The sequence below is a fragment of the Scyliorhinus torazame genome, chromosome 14, assembly GCF_047496885.1.
Source record: "Scyliorhinus torazame isolate Kashiwa2021f chromosome 14, sScyTor2.1, whole genome shotgun sequence".
NCBI classification, from domain to species: domain Eukaryota; kingdom Metazoa; phylum Chordata; class Chondrichthyes; order Carcharhiniformes; family Scyliorhinidae; genus Scyliorhinus; species Scyliorhinus torazame.
The window spans coordinates 12,954,503-12,981,905 of NC_092720.1; the positions used below are offsets into that span (position 1 = coordinate 12,954,503).

The following is a 27,403-nucleotide window of genomic DNA, read 5'->3' on the forward strand; positions in this document are numbered from 1 at the left end:
ATAAGAGAGTGGAGCGAGCATCGGTTTGGACCCCGATCTACAATAACCATCGGTTTGTACCGGGCAGACTGGATGATGGGTTCCGGAGATGGCAGAGAGCAGGAATTGGGAAGATGGGAGATCTATTTATACACGGGAGCTTCCCCAGCTGGAAAGCTTTGGAGGATAAATTTGAATTGCCAGCAGGGAATGGGTTTACATATCTGCAGGTACCAGATTTTTTGAGAAGGCAGGTTCCTACTTTCCCACTCCTCCCACCGCGGGGGATACAGTACAGGGTAGTTTGCAGAACATGGATGGGAGAGGGAAAGGTATCAGAAATGTACCAAGAACTTATGGAGTCGGAGAAAACCCCAATAAAGGACCTAAAGAGCAACCGGGAAGGCGAGCTAGGGGGAGAGATAGAGATGGGTCTGTGGGCGGATTCCTTAAGCAGGGTTAACACATCTTCATCATGTGCCAGGCTCAGCCTGATACGTTCAAGGTAGTCCACCAGGCACACATGATGGTGGCCCGGATGAGTAAGTTTTTCGGTGTAGAGGACAGGTGTGCGAGGTGAACGGGAAGTCCATCAAATCATGTCCACATGTTTTGGGCATACCCGAAGCTTCGAGGGTTTTGGCAGGGGTTTGCTGAGGCTATGTGCATGGTATTTAAAGCACGGGTGGTGCTGAGTCCAGAGGTGGCGATTTGTGGAGTGTCGGAAGAGCCGGGAGTTCAGGGGGTGAAAGAGCTGACATGTTGGCCCTTGCCTCCCCGGTAGCCAGGAGACGGATCCTACTAATGTGGTGGGACTCGAAACCCCCCAAATTGGAGACCTGGGTTAGTGACATGGCTGGGTTTCTGTCTCCAGAAAATAAAGTTCGCCCTAAGAGGGTCAATGTTAGGGTTCGCCCGGAGGTGAAGCCCATTCGTCGACTTTCGGATAATTAAGTTGCTAGACTAAGACTATTGCTTGATTGGTGGGGGGGGGTGAAGAATGTGATGGGGATGGAAATGTTTATTGTACCATGTTTATGTTGCTGTTATTGTTATTATTATAAAAACTACAAATACCCTAATAAAAATATTTTTTTAAAACACCGTGTGGCCAGCTTGTCATCTCGCGGAGGGTTGTGCGTCCCTCAAGCATAGACACTGCGTTTCTGATCGAGGGTCTCGACATGGAGAAGGGAGTGCTGGCCCACTGAGAACAAGCCCCTGTCCTTACTGCTGACAGCCCAACATCCATCCTGCTCGTTCCCGACTTGATGAAACTACTACCTCGTACTCCGCATTTTATATACCTGTGGCCTGGGTCGGATCATGATGCTGACAGTCTAGTGCTTATTATTCTGGCAGCAGCCACAGCCTCCACAGTGGTGCTGTTGAGCACAAGAGCTTCCGGCCATGATAGGTGAAACTCCCGCCACTGGAGTCTTGATCCCAGGGAAAGCCCCACCACTGGTCCAACCACTGCCTGACTGCCTTGTGGTTCAACAGATCATCCCAAGAAGAGGCACTCCCGGCGACTCATCAAGATTCTACCCTTGGTCTGTATCATTACACGCACCATTCTAACAGGGGATCAGAAAGCACATGAGAAATCAACCCAGCCACCTGCTTAGCTTCCATATCTTGGTGTTTGCATCATGCTTGTAGAACACCTTCCCAATAATTTTCCCACATTAAAAAATTATCAAACGTTATTTTGATTCAAAGTTATCAGTCCTTTATGAAAAATGAAATAGCTTCAGTAGTATTTGGACTCAATTAAACGAGACAGATTAAATGATAAATAGAAATATAGGGAGAGAATTTCTGGTCTCCCCGCGGCGACATGTTCCTCGGCAGACACAGGGAGAATGTGCAAACTCCACATAGAGAGTCACCCGAGGATGGAATTGAACCCGGGTCCCTGGCATTGTGAGGCAGCAGTGCTAGCCGCTGTGCCACCGTCTCACCCCGTGATTTCCCATTGAATTCACCCGAGTACGCCGGTAAGCCCGCGGTAGAGGTGGGGTGTCGGCAGGATCAGAAGATACCGCCGTCGTGAACAGATCAAAGATCTTGCCCACAGGATTGGTGGAAAAAGTAGCAGACTCTAACTAGCAACTCAAAGTAAATGAGACTGCAATAAGAACAGCACATTCCATGTCCCACTTCATATGTCGGCTGCTTCCATTTACCAGTTTCAGGAGTCACGGTGATGGCTGTAGTTGGAGTGCTCGTTGTGGCTGTTGTGTCACACATATCTGCAAACAAAAAATGGTAAAAACTCAAATAATCCATGTTAGAAACAAATCAAGTCAACTTTCCAGACTAGCTCAATGTGGAAAACAAGAAAGGACCACAAATTACAGAAAGAGATCACAGGTGTAATCAAAATGCTCCACCACCACAAAACTAAAACCAGTGCTGGACACAGAGAGGTGCTTTCATCTGGCCGGCCAATCTCAAACTCAGGGCTCAATCTCAGGGGGAAGGCGTCGATCATTTAGGATTGAGATGAGGAGAAATTACTTTACTCAGGGAGTTGTGAATCTTCAGAATTCTCAATTCCAGAAGGTTGTGGATTATCCATTGTTGAGTAGACTTCAGGCCGAGAGAAAGAGACGGGGACCAGATGGAATGGCACTCGTGGGGTTCTCCAAGGGATATGAGGCCCCCAGCTGCCTGACGTTTGGGCAGGGTGGTGCCCTGGCACTGCTGGTGCCATCTGGGCACCCTGGCAGTGCAATCCAGACACCCTGACTGCGCCAGCCTGGCACCCTAGCAGTGCCACTTGGTGCCATCTGCAAACGTGCGCAGGTGACAATACCAGCTGGCATTTTTTGTGCGCGTGCCATTGGGCTGGGGTATTGGGGCGGGTGGGGTGGAACCCTTTCGTGGGCCGATGTGATGAATAGTCATGTGTTACTCAGCACTGCGAGTGCCGGGAAACAGGCTGCTAAACGCACTTGCTAGCGGGCTTTGTTCCCTTTTGGGAGAATCGCACCCATGGTCTTCTCCTGCTCCAATTGCTAATGGTCTCATGTTCATCAATGTTTCAGTCACAAAGTCAAAAAATCACAATATACATCAGAAAATGAGTCAAACCTCCACAGCATCCAGTATGGAAGGAGATGTCATCCACAGCAACATCACTGCGATAGTCAATTCCCCGGACTGCTTCAATGAGGATCTGTAAGAGAAAGCAGCACACTAGCAGCAAGCAAAAGATGGCAACAGCAAGTCAAACAATACAATTTCACTATCTTCCTTCCAGTCACACTGGAAAATAGCATGAATACATCAATTCTCTATTTTGTTTAAGCAACCCAAGATATCTATTCTAATTTATAATTAACAAGTTAAATGTTAGCACAAGAAACAAAATCGCGATGTGATTTCTGAGTAAAGGGCGCATGTTGCCCGAATTTATCACAAAACAAAAATGCAAAAACAATTACACAAATATTATCCACATAATTTACCTGAGACTTTCCCGAGAGCTGCAGGACCACTTCTCCTGCAATCCATCTGTTTCCTTTATTTCCTGTCTCCAGCCACATTAGCACTGGTATCCCACCTTCAACCTGGTAAACTTTCAAAGCCATGTTCTGAGCTACTCCATACATGTGGTACCAGAATCGCAAGCACTGAGCTCCTGTCTTTTTGCATGGAGCACTGACCAGTTGTGCTCTGTCTCCTTCACTGCCGTCATTGCCTTCGAGGTAGATGTAGTAGCCACCTGGACACACAATTATGCTCACTGGTTAGAAACAAATCATCAGCTCAGTCAACACCTAGTGGTAAGGTAAGGATCTCACTTCACCTACCTGCAGTGGTGTGGTCATAAGACGGCCCGGTGTGGCTTGATGGTGTTGACCCACTGATGCGTTTCCAGTCAAAATTATCTGTCTTGGATTGTGTCCAATTGCACAGGTCAACATCAAAATTACAGTCCAATGCACAACCTGTATGTTGAATACACAATGTTTAATGCATGCAGAATTACCCAGAAATTAAACCAGTTAAAACCGTCACAAGGAAGTTACGTAAGAAACACAATCAACTCACTAAAGTCAACTAAACGCACACAAAGCTGATTATTAATATTGGGCATGTGTTTTGAAGGGAAATTGTGTCTTTTTTTGGTATAACTATTCAGAAGGATTGAGAAACAAAATGGTGGAAAAGAACAAGTAAAGATACGTGATATCAAACTTACTTTTTTCAACACAGCCACTCTGTTCCATCCAGTCTCCCAGAACAACACCAGCTGTTTCACAGGCTGAAGCATATGACGCCAGAGCATTGCACAGCAACACAGAATCTCCTCCAGTGGCACAATGATCATACACACAGCTTTCAAAGTACAACTGAGGAGGGATAAACCAGTGACAATCTTTGAAAGGGCCATTGCTTGCCAAAATTATTTTGCAGTATTCCTCGGCCTCTTCATTTGATGATGGTTCACAGGTGTGTGGTGGTGGAGCGGTTTGATTACACCTGTGCAAGGAAAGTCATGTATGATTTCTGGCCAAATTAGAAAATCTCCCATTTTACTTCCTCCTCCAATGTCAATGCACAGGACAAAGAAAGCAATACAGGTGCTGTCAAAATCGTTCCCACTAAAGGCATGATGTACTTCTGTTATGCATTGATCATATTTCAATGTAATATGTACCAATCCTGGAGGATCCATTTCAAGCCTTCACTGCAAATCACAGAGATTGAACAGAACCTAACTCACCCGTTCATGTGGACATTTACAGGAATTTGCAGACTTTCCGCCAAGTAAATCAGTCGTTTTTACATCAACCAACTACTCTACTTACTGCACTTACTGCCATAGCTCCTCAATCTCTGCCGAACTCTTTCCAGTTGCACTGCATTTACCTTAATTCACAATACGGTGCAGGAAATACTCACAGCCAGTCATCATCAGTAACTCTCCAGCTGTTTCCAAACTGATTGGAATCCAACGCTAGAATTCCATCACGCATCAAGAAGTCATCGAGCTGGTCATCAGTATAGGTACCACACAAGCCACACAGCTGCCCTTTGTACCTCTCATCCAGCATGACAAACAGTTCGGCATCACCATTAAACTTCAGCTGAAAACCAAAGTCTGTCTGGACCATAACAAATGATCCTGCCATCGATACCCTTACCGAAGAACGGGGATTCACAGGGAGGTCAACCCTCACCCCATCCACCTAAACAAAACATTACCAAGATTAGTAACAACAAAGACAGGGACTACCACTGATCAACAATACATTAAGTCAGAAAACTCTACCGATCAGTGAGGTTACTCACATAAACAAGCTTATGCTTCCTCACTGCAACATGAAGGTCATCAAGTCGCAAAGCAATGGAATTAATAGCAGACCACGTTGGGCTGCCTCTGTGTTCGTTCCTACTTGTCACAGAAAACTGCACGGATGTATTTCCACAAGTCTCAGTCACAGTATAATTGCAGGCACCCTGGAAGTGGTACAGTTTCCTGTCAAATGTGGTATAGTGCGGGTCACCGTAAATGTGGCACTTTGCAGTGTCTGCTCGGTAACATCCCAAATTTCCATCCTGCACTTTGCAAATTTCCTCTGCTCCACAAGACGCTGCTTCACACTCTGTGTGGTCATTTCCAGTGCAGCGGCAACGCTTTACACATCCCTCTTCCCAGAACATTGTCCCTTTCTGACAGACAAAGAGCAAGGGTGATTTTCAATATTACGACATACTCCTCATGTAAAAGAACCAAAGGGTACCAAAAACACTTACAACTGCTCGGAAAACTTACTTCGTAGTATTTGTTGTTGTAGACGCAGCCACAGTTCTCTACAGCCACACAGGAGCTTCCACTGAGAACAGACCCCATGTTACACTCACAGTCCTCCACACAGGGCTTGCTGCAGTTCTCTGGGGCAAAACGGTCTGTGCACGTGGCTGGACAAGCACTGGCACATGCATTGTAGTGGCTATTGACTCGACAGTTGACACCTGAAAGCAAAGAAGGTATAAGAAAACCTTTAAGGCTTCTGAGACCAGAAAATGTTTATGATTATAAAGACAACGGAGAAGGAAGACTCATGGAGAAAAAGCCACACACATACTTTTGGAATTCACCTGGATCACAAGAATGGAAAGTATCAAAACAAACACGTGAACAAATTGAACTAAAAGAACTTGAACAGAAAATAGCAAGTCTGTGACAAAATGAACCATCCAACACAATATCACAAACAGAGGACTTTTCTCAGGCGCAATAAGGAAATATTCAAGTTAAAACACCAGCAGCTGGCCAATACATACGACAGAATGTGGAGTTTCTCCAGGGTGGAATATTCACTCCTGCATTTTGACACGCATCTGCATAGATTTGGAGAGCATTGCACAGAGCATCTTGACTTCCTGCCAACAGGCACAGCTCGACAACACAGCTTTCAAAGATACCAATGGGATTTATTACAGAGTGGCATTTTACATCGTGTGCTCCATAAACCCCTTCAGCTCCTTCGCCACTGACGAAGGCATTCTCGACAATGCGCTGATCTCTGGATTTGTGTGGTTAGCGAACATTGCTGTGGTCAGGAAATGGGTCGTGGCGGAGGGGTCGGCATGGGGCAGATGGAGGCAGCTTCGTGTAGGGGAAAGAGTTTAAGGGTTTTGTTGTCTGCGCCTCTGCCGTTCCCATCGGCCAGGCACTCCATGAGCCCAGTGGTGGTGTCGGCCTTAAGGGTGTGGGGGCAGTGGAGGCAGCATTTGGGACTGGAGGGTGCCTCAGTATAGGAACCTATCTGCAACAACCATAGGTTTGCACCTGGAGGGGTGGGGGGCAGTTGGATGTGAAGTTTCGGGCGTGGCGGCAGGCAGGGATGAGTGATTTGGCGATCTGATTGTAGGGGGCAAATTTATGAAGCTGGAGGGCCTGGAGGAAGAGTATCAGTTGCCCAGGGGAAACGGTTTCAGGTGCCCGCAGATCCAGTATTTTGTAAAGAGAGAGGTGCCGTCCTTTCCTCGGCTGCCACCCCTGGGGTTGCAGGATAAGGTACAAAGAACAATCCTGCACAGGAACAGACCCTTCGGCCCTCCAAGCCTGCGCCGACCATGGTACCGGCCTAAACTAAAACGTTCTGCACTTACGGAGTCCGTATCCTTCCATTCCCACCCTATTCATGTATTTGTCTAGATGTCCCTTAAATGCCGCTATCCTACCTGCTCCCACCACTTCCCCAGGCAGCACATTCCATATATTTACCACCCTCGCACATCTGTTCTAAACTTTTCCCCTCACATTTTAAACCTTTGTCCCCTAGTAATTCACTCTCCTACCCTTGGAAAGAGCATCTGACTATCCACTCTGTCCATTTAACTCATAATCTTGCAGACATCTATCAGGTATCCTCTCAACCTCCGTCGTTCCAGTGAGAACAGATCGAGTTTATCTAACCTCTCCTCATAGCTAATGCCCTCCATACCAGGCAACATCCTAGTAAACCGCTCCTGTACCCTCTCCAAAGCATCCACATCCTTCTGGTAGTGTGGCGACCAGAACTGGACACAATATTCCAAATGAGGCCTAACTAAGGTCCTGTACAGCTGCAACATGACTTGCCAATTTTTATATTCAATGCCCCGACCAATGAAGGCCAACTTGCTGTACGCCTTCTTGACCACCTTATCCACATGAATTGTCACTTTCAGCGATCGGTGGACATGCATGCTCAGATCTCTCTGCCTGTCAGTACTCGCAAGAGTTCTACCGTTTATTATGTAATTCCTACATGCATTGGACCTTCCAAAGTGCATTACCTGACACTTGTCCGGATTAAAGTCCATCTGCCATTTCTCCACCCAAGACTCCAACCAGTTTATATCCTGCTGTATCCTCTGACAATCCTCTTCACTATCCGCAACTCCACCAATTTTTGTGTCAAAGAACAAAGAAAAGTACAGCACAGGAACAGGTCCTTCGGCCCTCCAAGCCCGTGCCGACCATGCTGCCCGACTAAACTAAAATCTTCTACATTTCCTGGGTCCGTATCCCTCTATTCCCATCCTATTCATGTATTTGTCAAAATGCCCCTTAAATGTCACTATCGTCCCTGCTTCCACCACCTCCTCCGGCAGCGAGTTCCAGGCACCCATTACCCTCTGTGTAAAAAACTTGCCTCGTACATCTCCTCTAAACCTTGCCCCTCGCATCTTAAACCTATGCCCCCTAGCAATTGACCCCTCTACCCTGGGGAAAAGCCTCTGACCATCTGCGAACATACTAATCGGACCAGCTACATTTTCTTCCAAATCATTTATACACACCACGAACAACAAAGGCCCCAGAACTGATCACTGTGGAACGCTGCTAGTCACAGCCTTCCATTCAGAAAGCACCACTCTACCCTGTACTCCTCATCCACCAAGTCCTTCTCTTTGGTGCATACTGAGGCAAAGTATTCATTTAGTACTCTTCCATTTCCTTTGGTGGGGGCAAAACCCAGGCAAACACGGGGAGAATGTGCAAACTCCACACGGACAGTGACCCAGAGCCAGGATCGAACCTTGGACCTCAGCACCGTGAGACAGCAGTGCTAACATTGCACCACCGTGCTGCCCTGTCCTAAGCCTTTTAGACCTTACGATTAATAATGTCCCTCGTTATCGAGGGTTTCCTATACTTGTCACCCTTATCTTTCGTCTTCACAGGTACATGCCGGTCCTGAATTCTAATCAACTGGCATTTGAAAGCCTCCCACTTGCCGGATATTGATCTTCCCTCAAACAGCCTCGCCCAGTCAACACTCTCCACATCCTGCCTAATGCTGTTGTAATCAGCCTTCCCCCAATCTAACACTTTCACCTGAGGACCACTCTTGTCTTTTTTCATAAGCAGCTTAAAACTTACAAAATTATGATCACTGTTCCCGAAATGATCTCTGTAGCGATCTTTACATGGGTATGTACAGAAGGGGCTGATGGGTAATGGAAAGACCACTAGGGGGCAGCACTGGCATGTATAAAATGGGGAAGCAAGCAGCCCTCTGGCTGTTGGGTGGATTAGACTGTGAGGAAAACAGAGGAAGAGATTTAGCTCAGGGCTGCTAGTGCGGTCAGGCCTAGTTGCAGTGTATAGAAAAGTAATAACCTTCCTACTAGTACAGTTCTTCAAGTAAGAACTCACACAGTTATTTAAGTTGTGTTGCTCAATAAACCTTCTGTAAAACTTCTGGATGACTCCAAGCCTTCTTCCAAAGCCTCTACTGTAACTGCGTTGAGTAGCACAGATTACCTGCCTTACAGATAACAAAACATGGTACCAGATTGGCTTTAATCGGACAGTACTAGATAGATTAGGTTAGAGACCAGAAAGAACCAAAACAAGCAGCAAAAGTAACGGGCCGGCCTCTCGGCTGTGGAAGACTTCGCAGCATTTTGATTCCAAACAACCTACCGAAGCGATGGACCACATGCCACTTCCAGAGTTGCTGAAAACTGCCGGTAATTTAAATAGTAACTGGAAACTGCCTTAAATGCAGCCCCCGACGAGAGAAAGATTGGGATATTACTCTCAACGGAAGACCGGCAAGCTGTAGACATTTATAACTCTTTTACGTATGGTGACAATGAAGATAAAAATAGCTTTCAAGTGATAATGGCAAAATTTGATGAACACTGTAAATCACGGTCAAATGAAATCATGGAACGATTCAACCTGCGTAACAGATTCCAAAAAAATGGGGAGACTATCTCTAATTTTATCACAGATCTCCGATTGCTAGCACAAGAACATAACATAAGGACATATGAACTAGGAGCAGGAGTAGGCCATCTGGCCCCTCGAGCCTGCTCCACCATTCAATGAGATCATGGCTGATCTTTTTTGGACTCAGCTACACTTCCCGGCCCGAAAACTATAACGCTTAATCCGTTTACTTTTCAAAAAACTATCTATCTTTATCTTAAAAACATTTAATGAAGGAGCTTCAACTGTTTCACTGGGCAAGGAATTCCATAGATTCACAACCCTTTGGGTGAAGAAGTTCCTCCTGAACTCAGTCCTAAATCTACTTCCCCTTATTTTGACGCTATGCCCCCTAGTTCTGCTTTCACCCGCCAGTGGAAAAACCTGCCCGCATCTATCCTATCTATTCCCTTCATAATTTTATATGTTTCTATAAGATCCCCCCGCATCCTTCTAAATTCCAACGAGTACAGTCCCAGTCTACTCAACCTCTCCTCGTAATCCCCTCGTAATCTGCACAGCGGCATGTTTTAATATTTTAGCATTTAAATAATAATCCATTCTGCTATTATTCCTACCAAAATGGATAACCTCACATTTGTCAACATTGTATTCCATCTGCCAGACCCTAGCCCATTCACTTAACCTATCCAAATCCCTCTGCAGACTTCCAGTATCCTCTGCACTTTTTGCTTTACCACTCATCTTAGTGTCGTCTGGACTTCCGGGTCGCGGCGATGCGGAGCTAAGCCGCGCGAGTCGGCAGCTCCCGCAGGAACGGACTTTTGGGCCCGCTAACGGAGCCCCAACGGACCTTTAAAAAAAAAAATCAACCCGTGGGGAAGAACGGAGGAAGTCCCCTACAGACCTGCATGGACCGGACCCGCAGTGAAACGGCGAGGAAAGCGGTCCTGGAGCAGCGGGAGAAGAAAGAAGAAAAAAACAAAATGGCGGCGCCCATGGACAGAGAGGAGATGAAAGAGTTCATCAAGTGCTGCTTCGAGGAGCTGCGTAAGGAGATGGTGGCGCCTATACTGGCAGTGGTGGAAAAACTTGGAGCAACCCAGAAAGCCCAAGAGGTGAAGGTTCAGGAGATCCAGGAAAAAGTGAGTGAGAACGACGACGAGCTCGTGGGCCTGGCGGAGAGTGGAGCGGCACGAGGCGCTGCACAGGACGTGAGCGGGAAGACTCGAAGACCTGGAGAACAGATCAAGGAGAAACAACTTGAGGATCCTGGGTCTCCCAGAAGGAGTGGAGGGGCCGATGCCGCGGCATATGCGGGCACAATGATCGGGACGCTGATGGGTGCGGAGGCCCCCCCGGGATTGCTGGAGCTGGATAGGGCGCACCGAGTGCTAGCGAGGAAGCCCAAGACAAAAGAGCCGCCAAGGGCGATGGTGGTGAGATTTCACCGGTTTACGGACAGAGAGAGGGTCCTGAAATGGGCCAAGAAGGAACGGAGCAGCAAGTGGGACAATGCGGAGATCAGAATATACCCGGACTGGAGCGCGGAGGTCGCTAAGCGGAGAGCGGGTTTCAACCGGGCCAAAGCGGTGCTGCATCGGAAAGGAGTGAAATTTGGAATGCTGCAGCCAGTGCGACTGTGGGTTACACATAATGGCCAACACCACTACTTCGAAACGCCCGAAGAGGCGTGGACCTTTATACTAGCTGAAAAATTGGACTCTAATTGAGGGTTTGTGTGGGAGGGGGGTGTTTGAGGGTTGAAGTATGACGGTTGTTGTACATAGGGGGTCAACCACGCGCAGGAAAGGATATATGGGCTGGGGGGGAGGGACAAGGCCATGACAGGAGCTGCGCCATGGGAGGCGGGGCAGGCTTTGGGAAGCGCGGGGTTGTCTTTCCCGCACGCGGCAAAAAAAGGCGGGAAGGGGAACAAAGGAATGTACATTGATTGGGAGATTCCCACACGGGGGGGGTTAAAGGGATGGCGGGGGAAGCCGGGGTCAGCAGGCGTCAGCTGACTTACGGGAGGGATATGGGGGGGAGCAAAAAAGCTAGACGGGGATCTAGCGGGGGGTGGGGGGGGAGAGGAGGGAGGGGGGGGGAAAGGGTTGCTGCTGCACTGGCCGAAAGAGAACGGGACACAGAAGAGGTGGCTGGGGTCCCCCAGCTGGGGGACTAGAGAGTGAGGGAGACGCGGACAAGGAATTGGCCCAGAAAAGGAGGTGGCTAGTCGGCGGTGGGGGGGGGGGGGGGGGGAGGGGGGGGGGGGGGGGGGGGGGGGAGTTCCTCCAATCCGGCTGATAACGTGGAACGTGAGGGGCCTGAATGGGCCGGTGAAGCGGGCTCAAGTGTTCGCGCACTTGAAGGGACTGAAGGCAGATGTGGCAATGTTCCAAGAGACACACCTGAAGGTGGCGGACCAGGTCAGGTTAAGAAAGGGATGGGTAGGACAGGTATTTCACTCGGGATTGGATGCAAAAAATAGAGGGGTGGCAATTCTGGTGGGAAAGCATGTGTCATTTGAGGCCAAGATTATCGTAGCGGATAATGGAGGGAGATATGTGATGGTGAGTGGTAGGTTGCAAGGGACGTGGGTGGTGTTGGTAAATATATACGCCCCAAACTGGGATGATGCTGGATTCATGAAGCACATGTTGGGGCGCATTCCGGACCTGGAGGTAGGAGGACTAATAATGGAAGGGGATTTCAATACGGTGCTGGACCCAGCACTGGACCGCTCCAGATCAAGGACGGGAAGGAGGCCGGCGGCGGCCAAGGTACTTAGGGGGTTTATGGATCAGATGGGGGGAGTGGACCCTTGGAGGTTTGCAAGACCGCAGGCCAGGGAATTTTCTTTTTTCTCCCACGTGCATAAGGCTTACTCCCGGATAGATTTCTTTGTTCTGGGCAGGGCGCTCATCCCGAGAGTGGGGGGGACGGAGTATTCGGCCATAGCCGTTTCGGACCATGCCCCGCACTGGGTGGAACTGGAGCTGGGAGAGTAGAAGGACCAACGCCCGCTGTGGCGGCTGGATGTGGGACTGCTGGCCGATGAGGTGGTGTGTGGGAAGGTGAGGGGGTGTATTGAAAGGTACTTGGAGGCCAACGACAACGGGGAGGTGCGAGTGGGGGTGGTATGGGAGGTGTTGAAGGCGGTGATCAGGGGAGAGCTGATCCCCATCAGGGCTCATAGGGAGAAGATAGAGGGAATGGAAAGGGAGAGGCTAGTGGGGGAGATCTTGCGGGTGGACAGGAGCTACGCAGAGGCCCCGGAGGAAAGATTACTTGGGGAAAGGCGACGGCTCCAGACGGAGTTTGACCTGCTGACCACGGGCAAGGCGGAGGCACAGTGGAGGAAGGCGCAAGGGGCGACTTACGAGTACGGGGAAAAGGCCAGTCGGATGCTGGCGCACCAGCTCCGTAAGAGGGCGGCAGCGAGGGAAATAGGGGGAATCAAAGATGGAAGGGGAGCCACGGTTCGAGGGGCAAGGGAAATAAATAAGGTATTTAAGGACTTCTATGAAGAGCTGTGCAGATCCCAGCCCCCAGGGGGGGAAGGGGGGATGAGGCGATTCCTGGACCAGCTGGGGTTCCCGAGGGTGGAGGAGCAGGAGGCGGTTGGTTTGGGGGCACCAATTGGGTTGGAGGAGTTGAGTAAGGGTTTGGGGAGCATGCAAGCGGGGAAGGCCCCGGGGCCGGATGGGTTCCCGGTGGAATTCTATAGAAAATATGTGGACCTGCTGGCCCCGCTACTAGTGAGGACCTTCAACGAGGCAAGAGAGGAGGGAACCCTGCCCCAGACAATGTCGGAGGCGACAATCTCCCTGATTCTAAAGCGAAATAAGGATCCACAGCCGATTTTGCTCCTCAATGTGGATGTTAAGCTATTGGCGAAGGTACTGGCCACTAGGATTGAGGACTGTGTCCCGGGGGTGATTCACGAAGACCAAACGGGATTCGTAAAGGGCAGGCAGTTAAATACCAATGTGCGGCGGCTCTTAAACGTGATAATGATGACATCGGAGGAGGGAGAGGCGGAGATAGTGGCAGCTATGGACGCGGAAAAAGCCTTTGACCGAGTAGAGTGGGAGTACCTCTGGGAGGTATTGCGCAGGTTTGGGTTCGGGGGAGGGTTTATTAGATGGGTTAAGCTCCTTTACAGCGCCCCGGTGGCGAGCGTAGTGACAAACCGGCGGAGGTCGGAGTACTTTCGGCTGTACCGAGGGACGAGACAGGGGTGCCCCCTGTCCCCCCTCTTGTTTGCATTGGCGATCGAACCCTTGGCCATATCACTTAGGGAGTCTCAGAAATGGAGGGGGATAGTCCGCGGGGGAGAGGAGTATCGGGTATCGCTATATGCGGATGACCTGCTGCTATACGTGGCGGACCCAATGGAGGGGATGGTGGAGGTCATGCAGACTCTGAAGGAGTTTGGAGAGTTCTCGGGCTACAAGCTTAATGTAGAGAAGAGTGAGCTTTTTGTATTACAGGCAGGGGACCAAGAAAGAGGGATAGGGGACCTACCGCTGAGGAGGGCGGAGAGGAGTTTTCGGTATCTGGGGATCCAGATAGCCAGAAGTTGGGGGGCCCTACATAAACTGAATTTGACAAGGGTGGTGGAGCAAATGGAGGAGGATTTTAAAAGATGGGACATGCTCCCGCTCTCGTTGGCGGGTAGGGTGCAGTCGGTCAAAATGGTGGTCCTTCCGAGGTTTTTGTTTGTGTTTCAGTGCCTCCCCATCGTGATCACCAAGGGCTTTTTCAAGAGAGTAGGTAGGAGTATCATGGGGTATGTGTGGGCAAATAAGACCCCGAGGGTTAGGAGAGGGTTCTTGGAACGCAACAGGGACCGAGGAGGGTTGGCTTTGCCAAACCTAGAGAGTTACTACTGGGCAGCAAATGTGGCGATGGTCCGTAAGTGGGTTATGGAGGGAGAGGGGGCGGCATGGAAGAGGATGGAGATGGCGTCCTGTAAAGGAACGAACCTGGGGGCGTTGGTAACGGCACCGCTGCCGCTCTCGCCGACAAAATACACCACAAGCCCGGTGGTGGCAGCAACACTAAAGATCTGGGGCCAGTGGAGAAGACACAGGGGTGCAATGGGATCATTGATGTGGTCCCCGATCAGGGGTAACCACCAGTTTGTCCCGGGGAAGATGGACATCGGGCTGGGATAAGAAGAATGGGGGACCTGTTCATTGACGGGACATTTGCGAGCCTGGGGGCACTGGAGGAGAAATTTGAGTTATCCCCGGGAAATGCATTTAGATATATGCAGGTGAGGGCTTTTGTGAGGCGACAGGTGAGGGAATTTCCGTTGCTCCCGGCACAAGAAGTTCAAGATAGGGTGATCTCGGGGGTATGGGTCGGGGAGGGCAAGGTGTCGGAAATATACCAAGAGATGAAAGAAGAGGGGGAAGCGCTAGTAGAAGAACTGAAAGGTAAATGGGAGGAGGAGCTGGGGGAGGAGATTGAGGAAGGGCTATGGGCCGACGCTCTGGGTAGGGTTAATACCTCCTCCTCGTGTGCCAGGCTCAGTCTGATACAATTTAAGGTGGTTCACAGAGCGCATCTGATGAGGGCGAGGCTGAGTAGGTTCTTTGGGGTAGAGGATAGATGTGAAAGATGTTCAGGGAGCCCGGCGAACCATGTCCATATGTTTTGGTCATGCCCGGCATTGGAGAGGTTCTGGAGAGGAGTGGAGGGAGTAATATCCCAGGTGGTGAAAGTCCGGGTCAAGCCAAGCTGGGGGCTAGCAATATTTGGAGTGGTGGATGAGCCGGGAGTGCAGGAGGCGAAAGAGGCAGGAATTCTGGCCTTTGCGTCCCTAGTAGCCCAGCGAAGGGTCTTGCTATTGTGGAAGGAGGCGAAGCCCCCTAGCCTGGAGGCCTGGATTAACGACATGGCGGGGTTCATAAAATTGGAGAGAATTAAGTTTGCTTTGAGAGGGTCTGCACAGGGGTTCTACAGGCAGTGGCAACCGTTCCTAGAATATCTCGCGGAGCGTTAAAAGGTCGTTCAGCAGCAGCAGCAACCCTGAGGGGGGGGGGGGGGGGGGGGGGGGGGGGGACGAGAGACTGTTTGAGGGGATGGACGAGCGGGAGATAGCATGGAGGGTGGGGGGAAACGGTACGCGCGGCCAAGAGCCAGTGTATAAAGCTATGTAAATATACCATCTTGTCCTGTATATATCTTGCTCAGGGAGAATTTGCGCTATTTTGTTACGGGGGGGGGGGGGGTGATTGTTTGTAAGGGGAAAAAAGTTGTGTTGTTAAAAAACCTTAATAAAAAATATATATTTTTTTTCAAATCTTAGTGTCGTCTGCAAACTTGGACACATTGCCCTTGGTCCCCAACTCTAAATCATCTATGTAAATTGTGAACAATTGTGGGCCCAACACTGACCCCTGAGGGACACCACTAGCTACAGATTGTCAACCAGAGAAACACCCATTAATCCCCACTCTTTGCTTTCTATTAATTAACCAATCCTCTATCCATACTACTACTTTACCCTTAATGCCATGCAAGTTTATCTTATGCAGCAATCTTTTGTGTGACACCTTGTCAAAAGCTTTCTGGAAATCCAGATATACCACATCCATTGGCTCCCTGATATCTACCGCACTGGTAATGCCCTCAAAAAATTTCACTAAATTAGTTAGGCACGACCTGCCCTTTATGAACCCATGCTGCGTCTGCCCAATGGGACAATTTCCATCCAGATGCCTCGCTATTTCTTCCTTGATGATAGATTCCAGCATCTTCCCTACTACCGAAGTTAAGCTCACTGGCCTATAATTACCCACTTTCTGCCTACCTCCATTTTTAAACAGTGGTGTCACGTTTGCTAATTTCCAATCCGCCGGGACCACCCCAGAGTCTAGTGAAGTTCGGTAAATTATCACAGTACATTTGCAATTTCCCTAGCCATCTCTTTTAGCACTCTGGGATGCATTCCATCAGGGCCAGACTTGTCTACCTTTAGCTTGCCCATCACTACTTCCTTAGTGATAACAATCATCTCAAGGTCCTCAGTTGTCATAGCCTCATTCCCATCAGTCACTGGCATGTTATTTGTGCCTTCCACTGTGAAGACCGACCCAAAAAACCTGTTCAGTTCCTCAGCCATTTCCTCATCTCCCATTATTAAGACTCCCTTCTCATCCTCTAAAGGATCAATATTTACCTTAGCCACTCTGTTTTGTTTTATATATTTGTAGAAACTGTTACTGTCTGCTTTTATATTCTGAGCAAGTTTACTCTCAAAATCTATTTTACTCTTCTTGATTGCTTTTTCAGTAGCTTTCTGTTGCCCCCTAAAGATTTCCCAGTGCTCTAGTCTCCCATTAATCTTGCCATTTTGTATGCTTTTTCCTTCAATTTGATACTCTCCCTTATTTCCTTAGATATCCACGGTCGATTTTCCCTCTTTCTACCATTCTTAATTTTTGTTGGTATAAACCTTTGCTGAGCATTGTGAAAAATAGCTTGGAAGGTTCTCCACTGTTCCTCAACTGTTTCACCATAAAGTCTTTGCTCCCAGTCTACCTTAGCTAGCTCTTCTCTCATCCCATTGTAATCTCCTTTGTTTAAGCACAAAACACTAGTGTTTGATTTTACCTTCTTACCCTCCATCTGTATTTTAAATTCCACCATATGATGATCGCTCCTTCCGAGAGGATCCCTAACTATGAGATCATTCATCAATCCTGTCTCATTACACAGGACCAGATCTAGGACCGCTTGTTCCCTCGTAGGTTCCATTACATACTGTTCTGGGAAACCCTTGCGGATACATTCTATAAACTCCTCCTCAAGTCTGCCTTGACCGACCTGGTTAAACCGATCGACATGTAGATTAAAATCCCCCATGATAACTGCTGTACCATTTCTACATGCATCAGTTATCTCTTTGTTTATTGCCTGCCCCACCATAATGTTACTATTTGGTGGCCTATAGACTACTCCTATCAGTGACTTTTTCGCCTTACTATTCCTGATTTCCACCCAAATGGATTCAACCTTATCCTCCATAGCACTGATGTCATCCCTTACTATTGCCCAGATGTCATCCTTAAATAACAGAGCTACACCACTTCCTTTACCATCCACTCTGTCCTTCAGAATAGTTTGATACCCTCGGATATTGAACTCCCAGTCGTGACCATCCTTTAACTATGTTTCAGTAATGGCCACTGAATCATAATCATTCACGATGATTTGTGCCATCAACTCATTTACCTTATTCCGAATACTACGAGCATTCAGGTAAAGTACACTTATGTTGGCTTTTATACCTCTTTTTTGAATCTTAACACCTCGATCAGTAACCTCTCCTAAGTTATATTTCCTCTTAACATTTCTCCTAATTTTCCTTGTCATTGAACCCATATCTTCATGTAACAACCTGCTGCGTCGCTTTCCATTTATGTTTTTATTTCCCGCTTTATTTCTTTTCGTATTACTGGGCCTATTCACTGAGCTCCCCTCAGTCACTGTACCTTGTACTGTCGCCCTTTTTGATTTTTGACTGTGGCTTCTCTGCCTTACACTTTCCCCCTTATTGCCTTTTGTTTCTGCCCTTGTTTTACTACCTTCCGACTTCCTGCATCGGTTCCCATCCCCCTGCCACATTAGTTTAAACACTTCCCAACCGCTCTAGCAAATAGCCCCCCTAGGACATCAGTTCCAGTCCTGCCCAGGTGTAACCCGTCCAGTTTGTACAGGTCCCACCTCCCCCAGAACCGGTCCCAATGCCCCAGGAATCTGAAACCCTCTCCCTGGCACCATCCCTTCAGCCACGTATTCATCCTATATATCCTGTCATTTCTACTCTGACTAGCACGTGGCACTGGTAGTAATCCTGAGATCACTACCTTCGAGGTCCGATTTCTTAACTTCCTTCCTAGCTCCCTGTATTCTGCTTTTAGGACTTCATCCCTTTTTTTACCTATGTCATTTATATTGATGTGTACCACTGTGTGGTAGTCACCACTGTTGCATTATATTGTATATACTGCACTGCATACGAGGGTATTACGGTAAGGCCCCTGTACTACAGGTACGGGGGTAGATCCCTGCCTGCTGACTCAGCCCAGTAGGCGGAGTATAAACTGTAGGAGGCCACATATCTCTGTGTAATAAAGCCTCGATTACTCTCTACTCTTGTCTCGTCGTAATTGATAGTGCATCACACTGGCTGTTCACCCTCCCCCTCCAGAATGTCCTGCACCTGCTCCAAGACATCCTTGACCCTAGCACCAGGGAGGCAACATACCATCCTGGAGTCTCGTTTGCGGCCACAGAAACTCCTGTCTATTCCCCTTACAATTGAATCCCCTATAATGAAAGGAAATGAAATGAAATGAAAATCACTTATTGTCACAAGTAGGCTTCAAATGAAGTTACTGTGAAAAACCCCTAGTCGCCACATTCCGGCGCCTGTTCGGGGAGGCTGTTATGGGAATCGAATCGTGCTGCTGGCCTGCCTTGGTCTGCTTTCAAAGCCAGCGATTTAGCCCTGTGCTAAACAGCCCCATTACTATTGCACTGTCACACTTATCACCCTCCCCTCTGCAGCAAAACCAACCACAAGTTTGGCTGTTGCTGTTTTCCTCTGAGAGGCCAGTCCCCTCAACAGTATCCAAAGCGGTATATCTGTTCTGCAGGGGAATGGCCACAGGAGATTCCTGCACTACCTGCCTCACTCTCTTGCTCTGTCTGGTGGTCACCCATTCCCTTCCTGCCTGCGGAGCCTGAGCCTGCGGTGTGACCACCTCTCTATACGTGCTATCCAAGGTTGTAACTATACTGATGTAACAGACTCCATCATCAGGGATCAATTAATCTATGGTCTCCCAGATGAAAATTTAAGGGAATCATTCATGCAGCAAAATGATTTGACTTTAAACACTACCACAGCAAAATGCTTACAGCAAGAACAGAAAAAACAGCAGTCCCTGGAGCTTCTTGAGCAAAAACAACATGGAGAAAGTACTCCACGAGGTGGAAGATGTCAAAATGGTGGCCTCTCCTCTAAGGCCTTCTTTTCCAGCCGCTGGCACCCATGACAGCATGTCTGCGCATGCGCGCAGTCAGGAGAAACGCGATCACGCAAGAGCCCGGTATGTAAAATACCGACCCCAGCCAGAAGCACGTGATGTCACGGACGTCATGACGTGCTACTGCTGTGGCACCACCCATTTAAAAGGGAAATGTCCTGCACTAGGGAAAAGATGTTTAAAGTGCTCCAAGATGAATCATTTTGCCTCCCAGTGTCAGTCCACAGCCAAATATTACTCTCCAATGCAAAGACATGAGACTTCAAGGTTCGCACAGTAGATGCAATGGACACTCAGACACCCGAAGAAAACTTTTCCGACCACGAAGAGTTCCACTCCTGGGAGACCACATACGGTGTTGGAATCATAAATGCCACAGGGGAACCGCACAAGCTGACCACACAGCCTCAATCCACAAACTTGATGACAAGCAGTGATCTCACATCCATCCCAGGGAAACACGAGATGATACCTGCTGCATGCAAGATAACAGACTACAATGGCAACCAGATCACCTCGAGGGGATCATGTCACCTACATGTAGTTATTAAGAAAGTCACAAAAGGACTACGTTTTGAGATGGTGGATGACAAAAGAACGTCACTGTTAGGTGCTCAAGCCTGCAAGGATTTGCGGCTGATACAAAGGATTTTCATGAACACGGTTGACTCATCACGACTGGCCGATGCCATCCAGCTGCTTCTCAGTGAGTATCCTGACATCTTTTGTGGCATGGGTACGTTACCCTACAAGTACAAAATCCTGCTCAAAGACGATGCAACACTGGTCATTCATGCACCAAGGAGGGTACCAGCTCCGTTGCGGGACAAGCTAAAAGCAGAACTCCAACGCCTCCAATCTCAAGGCATCATATCACAGATCACACAGCCGACTGACTGGGTCAGCTCGTTGGTATGTGTCAAGAAGCCGTCCGGTGAACACAGAATCTGTTTAGATCCCAAAGACTTGAACAAAAACATTCGCAGGGAGCACTACCCTATCCCCAAGCGAGAGGAGATAGCGAGCAAAATGGCAAATGCTCACATATTCACCAAACTTGATGCCTCGCAAGGCTTCTGGCAGATGCAGCTCGATGATTCCAGCCGACTGCTATTGTACCTTCAACACACCGTTTGGACGATACTGTTATAATCATATGACTTTCGGGATTATCTCTGCATCCAAAATATTTCACAGGATTATGGAGCAGATGACGGAAGGCATTGAAGGCGTCCGTGTACATGTTGATGACATCATAATATGGTCAACGACAGAGGAAGACCACATTGCTCGGTTAAAACAAGTCTTCCAAAGAATCCACCAATTTGGGCTGACGCTCAACCAAGCCAAGTGCACCTTGGCACGTTCACCTCTGACCTTCCTGGGTGACACGGTATCAGAGCACGGGTGAAGCCGGATGCTGAGAAAATCGCGGCAATTCAGAACATGCAGCAGCCACGTGACAAGAAAGCGGTGCTCAGGTTTCTTGGATTCATCAACTTCCTAGGCAAGTTCATATCGAACCTAGCAGCACGGACGACTGCGTTACGACAAGTGATAAGGAGGAACATGGAGTTTGACTCCATGCCACCAAGACGAGTGGGTGGATCTGAAGCACCAATTGATGGCAGCTCCAACGCTGGCATTCTTTGACCCAACGAAACCCACAAAGATCTCCACTGACGCCAGTTAACATGGCATTGGTGCGGTGCTACTTCAACAGAATGACCAGTCGGGCTGGGTCCCAGTGGCTTACACTTCTCGAGCGATGACCGCCACCGCATGCAGGTATGCCAGACAGAGAAGGAATGCCTGGGATTGATCACGGGTATTCCACCACTATGTGTATGGTCTTCCCACATTTCTAGTGGAGACTGATCATAGGCCACTGGTCAATATTATCGCAAAGATCTCAATGACATGACGCTGCGCCTACAACACATGATGATGAAGTTGAGGAGGTACGACTTCACGCTGGTCTACACTCCTGGGAAGGACCTAATAATAGCTGACACCTTATCCCGAGCCATTGATGCTGACAGTCCACCTCCGGCTTCCATTAGTGATGTAGAAGCTCATGCACGGTGGTGCAGGGAGACACTCCCGGCAACGGACGAGAGGCTGCAGCAAATTCGTCAGGCGGCACGAGAAGATGCGACCCTGCTCCAGGTCATGCACAACATTCAGCATGGCTGGCCAAGAGGGCGGTGCCCACAGTTCCAAAACGTCCAAACTGAACTATCCGTGGTGGATGGCATCATACTGCAAAATGACAGAATCGTCATTCCTCTGGCGCTCCCGGCGGACATGCTCCGCAGGATTCATGGGGGGCATCTTGGTGTCAAGAAGTGCAAAAGAAGAGCGAGGCAATCTGTGTACTGGCCTGGGATAAACGAGGACATAACAAACATGGTGCTCACATGTGACACGTGCCAAAAACATCGACTGGCACAATGCAAGGAGCCACTACAGCAGCATGAGATGGCTGCGTCACCGTGGGACAAAGTTGGCATCGACTTGTTTCATTCCATGGGTCGACACTATGTTCTTCTTATAGATTATTACTCCTTCCCGGAGGTAATGAAACTCCCGGACCTCACATCGCCGTCAGTTATCAAAGCCTACAAGGAAACCTTCTTGAGGTCACAGACGGTCATGTCCGACAATGGTCCTTGCTTTGCAAGCTGGGAGTGGTTGGAATTCTCAAAAAATACAACTTCAAGCACGTGACACGAGTCCACACTTTCCTCAATCGAATGGCAGGGTGGGGAAAGGTGTCCACATTATCAAGCAACTGATCAGCAAGGCCACTGACTCGAATTCCGACATACACTTGGCTCTATTGTCATATCGTTCATCGCCATTGAGCTCTGGGCTGCCACCGGCTCAAATGCTCTTCAATCGAGATGTGAGGACAACGTTACCGGCGTTATACTTCGCCAATCCACACCACTCGCCAGTCCTAGACAAGATGCGTCAGCAACGTCATGGACAAAAGCAGCACTATGACCGGCATGCGAAAGTGCTGCATCCGTTCGCGATCAACGACATGGTTAGATTGCGACACCCTGGTGGAGGTTGGTCTAACATGGCAATGGTGCTCCGCCAAGTATCGCCACGATCGTACGTTGTGAAATCTGATGATGGAATACTGTTTTGACGCAATCGGCGAGACCTGCTGAAGGTTCCACCACACCAACCTGTATTTCCGACGTTTGATCTGCAGGACGCTTTCATGCGACATCCTGGGACACCAGCAGTTGGTGCCTAAATGGACATAAAAACCTCTGGGTCTCCATGCCCACTCAGGAGGTCTACCTGAATCAGACGTGCACCCAACCGTCTGAACTTGTGAACATGAACTGCTACAATCATTGCTCTCTGTTCTGTATTTGTGCATGAAACTAACTGTTTGATTTTTTTAGTTACAGCTTTTGCAACTATGAAAAGAAAAGTGAAAAAGGGGGATGTAGTGAACTTTACATGGGTATGTACAGAAGGGGTTGATGGGTAATGGAAAGACCACTAGGGGGCAGGACTGGCGTGTATAAAAGCGGAAGCAAGCAGCCCTCTGGCTGTTGGGTGGATTAGACTGTGAGGAGAACAGAGGCAGGGATTTAGCTCAGGGCTGCTAGTGTGGTCAGGCCTAGTTGTAGTGTATAGGCAAGTTGAAACCTTTCTACTAGTACAGTTCTTAAAGTAAGAACTCACGCAGTTATTTAAGTTGAGTTGCTCAATAAACCTTCTTTAAAACTTCTGGGCGACTCCAAGCCTTCTTCCAAAGCCTCTATTGTAACTGAGTTGAGTAGCACAGATTACCTGCCTTACAGGTAACAAAACAATCTCCGACTGAAACTTCGATCACCTGGCCGGTCTCATTTCCCAGCACCAGTTTAATATGGTCCCTTCCCGAGTTGGGCTATATACATATTGTTTCAGGAGCCGGAATGTGGCGACGTGGGGCTTTTCACAGTAACTTCATTGCAGTGTTAATGTATGCCTACTTGTGACAATAAAGATTATTATATTATATAAGAGTTGGGCTATTTACATATTATTTCTGTCGAAGGAGGAGCTAGGGGAGGGGAAGGTGGCCGAGATCTACAAGGAGTTGATGGACTGGGAGGGGGCCCTGTTGGGGGACATAAAGCCTATATGGGAGGAAGAGTTGGGAGGGGAAGTGGAGACCAGGACGTGTGCTGAGGCCCTGCGGAGGGTGACTGTGTCCTCGTCGTGTGCAAGGCTAAGCCTCATTCAGTTTAAAGTAGTCCAGAGGGCACATATGACGGTAACACGGATGAGTAGGTTTTTTGAGTGGGCAGAGGATAGGTGTGGGCGGTGCACAAAGAGACTCACGAATCATATCCACATGTTTTGGGCAAGGTCCGTGGAAGTAATGTCCTAGGTGCTGTGGATAAAGGTGGCCACGAGCCCAGAGGTAACGATATTCGGGATGACGGAAGACCCAGGTGTCCAGGGGGCGGGAGAGTTCAATGTTTTGGCCTTTACCTCCCTGATAGCCTGGAGATTGGTCTTGCTCTGGAAGAGGGAGTCGGAGCTGCTGAAAGCAGGTGAGCGACCAGGTAGAATTTCTGAGACTGGAGAAGGTCAAGTTCGTCCTGAGGGGTTCGGTCGAGGGCTTCACCTCGGAGGTGGAAGCTGTTCATTGATTTCTTTAAGGAGGATTGAGTGTCAGCAAAGGGGGGTTAAAATGGGGAAGGCAGGATGGGAGAAGGGGTGACATTGAGGGAGAAGGGGGGAGGGGAGTGGACACTGGTTATTTATAATGTTGTATGATTTTTCTCTGCTTTTGTGTGTTTATATGAAAATGCCTTGAATAATTTTTTTTTTTTAAACTGTGTGGCCAGCTTGTCATCTCTCCGGAGGGTTGTGCGTCCCTCAATCATAGACACAGAGGGCGCGATCTAACAGAAAAGTTTCTAAGTGTCATTTGTGGTGGGTCTTGCTGTGAGTTTCTCCCAGACTCTGCCTGCACGGTCCCCTCTGCTATCTAACCACATTTAGTCACTTTTTTGAGCCCTGGGGAGTTCTCCCTGGTCAAGCCCACACTTAGAATTACTTTCATCACTGGGAGCTCAACTCGCTGGCCAGACCGGCTCCTCAGAGATCGGGCCATCATTTTCAAAGAGTTCCCCGATCTATGAGAATCAGCACCCCAAGTGATGACACAATGTTATTGCTATGTGGTCCCTGGGGGCCCCCTTTTCAGACTATCCGACACCCCCTTTTGTGCCCACCCCATTTCAGGACACCCATCCCTCAACCTTCCGAATAGCTCCCGGGCTAGCATGCCTAAACTTTTAAACCTCCTTAGGCGTGCGAGACATGGTCCCCCCATTGTGGACAGGATCCGGATTGCGGCGTATCGCGACGTATGGCTAGATCTCGGGAGACGTACTGGCTGTCGGGTGCAACACAGCCAGTACATTGCACCCTAATTGTATGACCAAGGGTCTGGACATGGGGAAGGGACTTGCTGACCCACTGAGAACCGAATCAATCCCCCCCTACCCCCTCACCCCTGGCAACTCAACAAGTTTCCGACTATTGTCTCTGTCATTACCCGTACTGTTTTAACAGCGGATCAGAAAGCATATGAGAAATAAAAGCAGCCACCTGCTTGGCTTCCAGATCTTGGTGTTTGCCTCATCCACCATCCCAGTAATTATCAAACTTATTTCTATTCAAAGTTATCAGTCCTTTATGAAAAATCAAATGGTATCAGTAATATTTGGACTCAATTAATCGAGACTGATTAAATGATTAATAAAAAATATAGGGCGGGATTCTCCGGCCTCCCCATGACGTGTTTCTCAGTGGCAGGAGGTGGCCCACCCTGCCACTGTCGATGGGATTTTCCACTAAGTCCAACCCAATATGTCGGGAAATCCGCGGTGGGAGAAGATCCCGTGGTCGTGAACAGATGGACGATCTTGCCTGTAGGATGGGTGTAAAATGTAGCGGTCTCTAATTAATAATATAATAATAATTTTTATTGTCACAAGTAGGCTTACAATAACACTGCAATGAAGTTACTGTGAAAAGCCCCTATTCGCCACACTCCGGCGCCTGTTCAGGTACACAGAGGGAAAATTCAGAATGTTCAAATTACCTAACAGCACGTCTTTCAGGACTTGTGGGAGGAAACCGGAACACCCGGAGGAAACCTCACACAAACACGGAGAGAACATGCAGACTCCGCACACACAGTGACCCAAGCTGGGAATCAAAACTGTGACCCTGGCGCTGTGAAGCAACAGTGTTAGCCATTGTGCTACCGTGCCGCCTTTATCTACTAGCAACTCAAAGTAAATGAGACTGCAATAAGAACAGCACAATCCATGTCCCACTTTATATGTCGGCTGCTTCCATTTACCAGTTTCAGGAGTCACGGTGATGGCTGTAGTTGGAGTGCTCGTTGTGGCTGTTGTGTCACACATATCTGCAAACAAAAAATGGTAAAAACTCAAATAATCCATGTTAGAAACAAATCAAGTCAACTTTCCAGACAAGCTCAATGTGGAAAACAAGAAAGGACCACAAATTACGGAAAGAGATCACAGGTGTAATCAAAACGCTCCACCACCACAAAACTAAAACCAGTGCTGGACACAGAGAGGTTCTTTCATCTGGCCGGCCAATCTCAAACTCAGGGCTCAATCTCAGGGGGAAGGCGTCGATCATTTAGGATTGAGATGAGGAGAAATTACTTTACTCAGGGAGTTGTGAATCTTCAGAATTCTCAATTCCAGAAGGTTGTGGATTATCCATCGTTGAGTATATTTCAGGCTGAGAGAAACAGATTTTGGGAAATATCAAGGAATCAAGGCACATGTGGAGCAAATTGCAAAGTGAAGTTGAGACAGAAGATCAGCCATGGTCAGACTGAATGAACCAGCAGGATCAAGGGGCCACATAGTCTGCTCTCGCTCTAATTGCTTAAGGCCTCATGTTGATCGATGTTTATATCATGTAATCAACAAATCATAATATACATCAGAAAATGAGTCATGTCTACAAACCTCCACAGCATCCAGTGTGGAAGGAGATGTCATCCACAGCAACATCACTGCGATAGTCATTGCCCCGGACTGCTTCAATGAGGATCTGTAAGAGAAAGCAGCACAATAGCAGCAAGCAAAAGAGGGCAACGGCAAGTCAAACAATACTATCTTCCTTCCAGTCACATTGGAAACTAGGATACATCAATTCTCTATTTTGCTTAAACCACCTCAGCTATCTCCTCTGATTTTAATTAACAAGTTAAATTTTATCACAAGAAAAAAAAACTCTACTTGGTTTCCGAGTAGACGATTGTCGCCTGCATTCATCACAAAAAAACGCAAAAAATTACACAAATATTATCCACATAATTTACCTGAGACTTTCCCGAGAGCTGCAGGCCCACTTCTCCTGCAATCCATCTGTTTCCTTTATTTCCTGTCTCCAGCCACATTAGCACTGGTATTCCACCTTCAACCTGGTAAACTTTCAAAGCCATGCTCTGAGCTACTCCATACATGTGGTACCAGAATCGGAGGCACTGAGCTCCTGTCTTTTTGCATGGAGCACTGACCAGTTGCGCTCTGTCTCCTTCACTGCCGTCATTGCCTTCGAGGTAGATGTAGTAGCCACCTGGACA

At 48.4% G+C, this 27,403-nt stretch overlaps 1 protein-coding gene across 10 annotated transcripts in view; it reads right to left on the reverse strand.

The window, feature by feature from the left end:
- LOC140389529 (IgGFc-binding protein-like) overlaps positions 1 to 27,403 on the reverse strand; it is a 266,128-nt gene that overhangs the window by 185,841 nt on the left and 52,884 nt on the right. For all 10 annotated transcript variants that reach the window (XR_011934415.1, XM_072473722.1, XM_072473723.1 and 7 more), the window contains 11 exons: positions 27,140 to 27,396; positions 26,784 to 26,868; positions 26,138 to 26,203; positions 5,771 to 5,970; positions 5,287 to 5,667; positions 4,897 to 5,183; positions 4,193 to 4,473; positions 3,801 to 3,938; positions 3,456 to 3,712; positions 3,079 to 3,163; positions 2,169 to 2,234 (listed from right to left, as the gene is read on the reverse strand). Coding sequence is in view for 9 of the 10 variants with exons in the window: in XM_072473722.1 (XP_072329823.1) it covers positions 2,169 to 2,234; positions 3,079 to 3,163; positions 3,456 to 3,712; positions 3,801 to 3,938; positions 4,193 to 4,473; positions 4,897 to 5,183; positions 5,287 to 5,667; positions 5,771 to 5,970; positions 26,138 to 26,203; positions 26,784 to 26,868; positions 27,140 to 27,396 (2,103 nt within the window). In the remaining variant the exon portion in view is untranslated. The remainder of the gene's footprint in view (positions 1 to 2,168; positions 2,235 to 3,078; positions 3,164 to 3,455; positions 3,713 to 3,800; positions 3,939 to 4,192; positions 4,474 to 4,896; positions 5,184 to 5,286; positions 5,668 to 5,770; positions 5,971 to 26,137; positions 26,204 to 26,783; positions 26,869 to 27,139; positions 27,397 to 27,403) is intronic.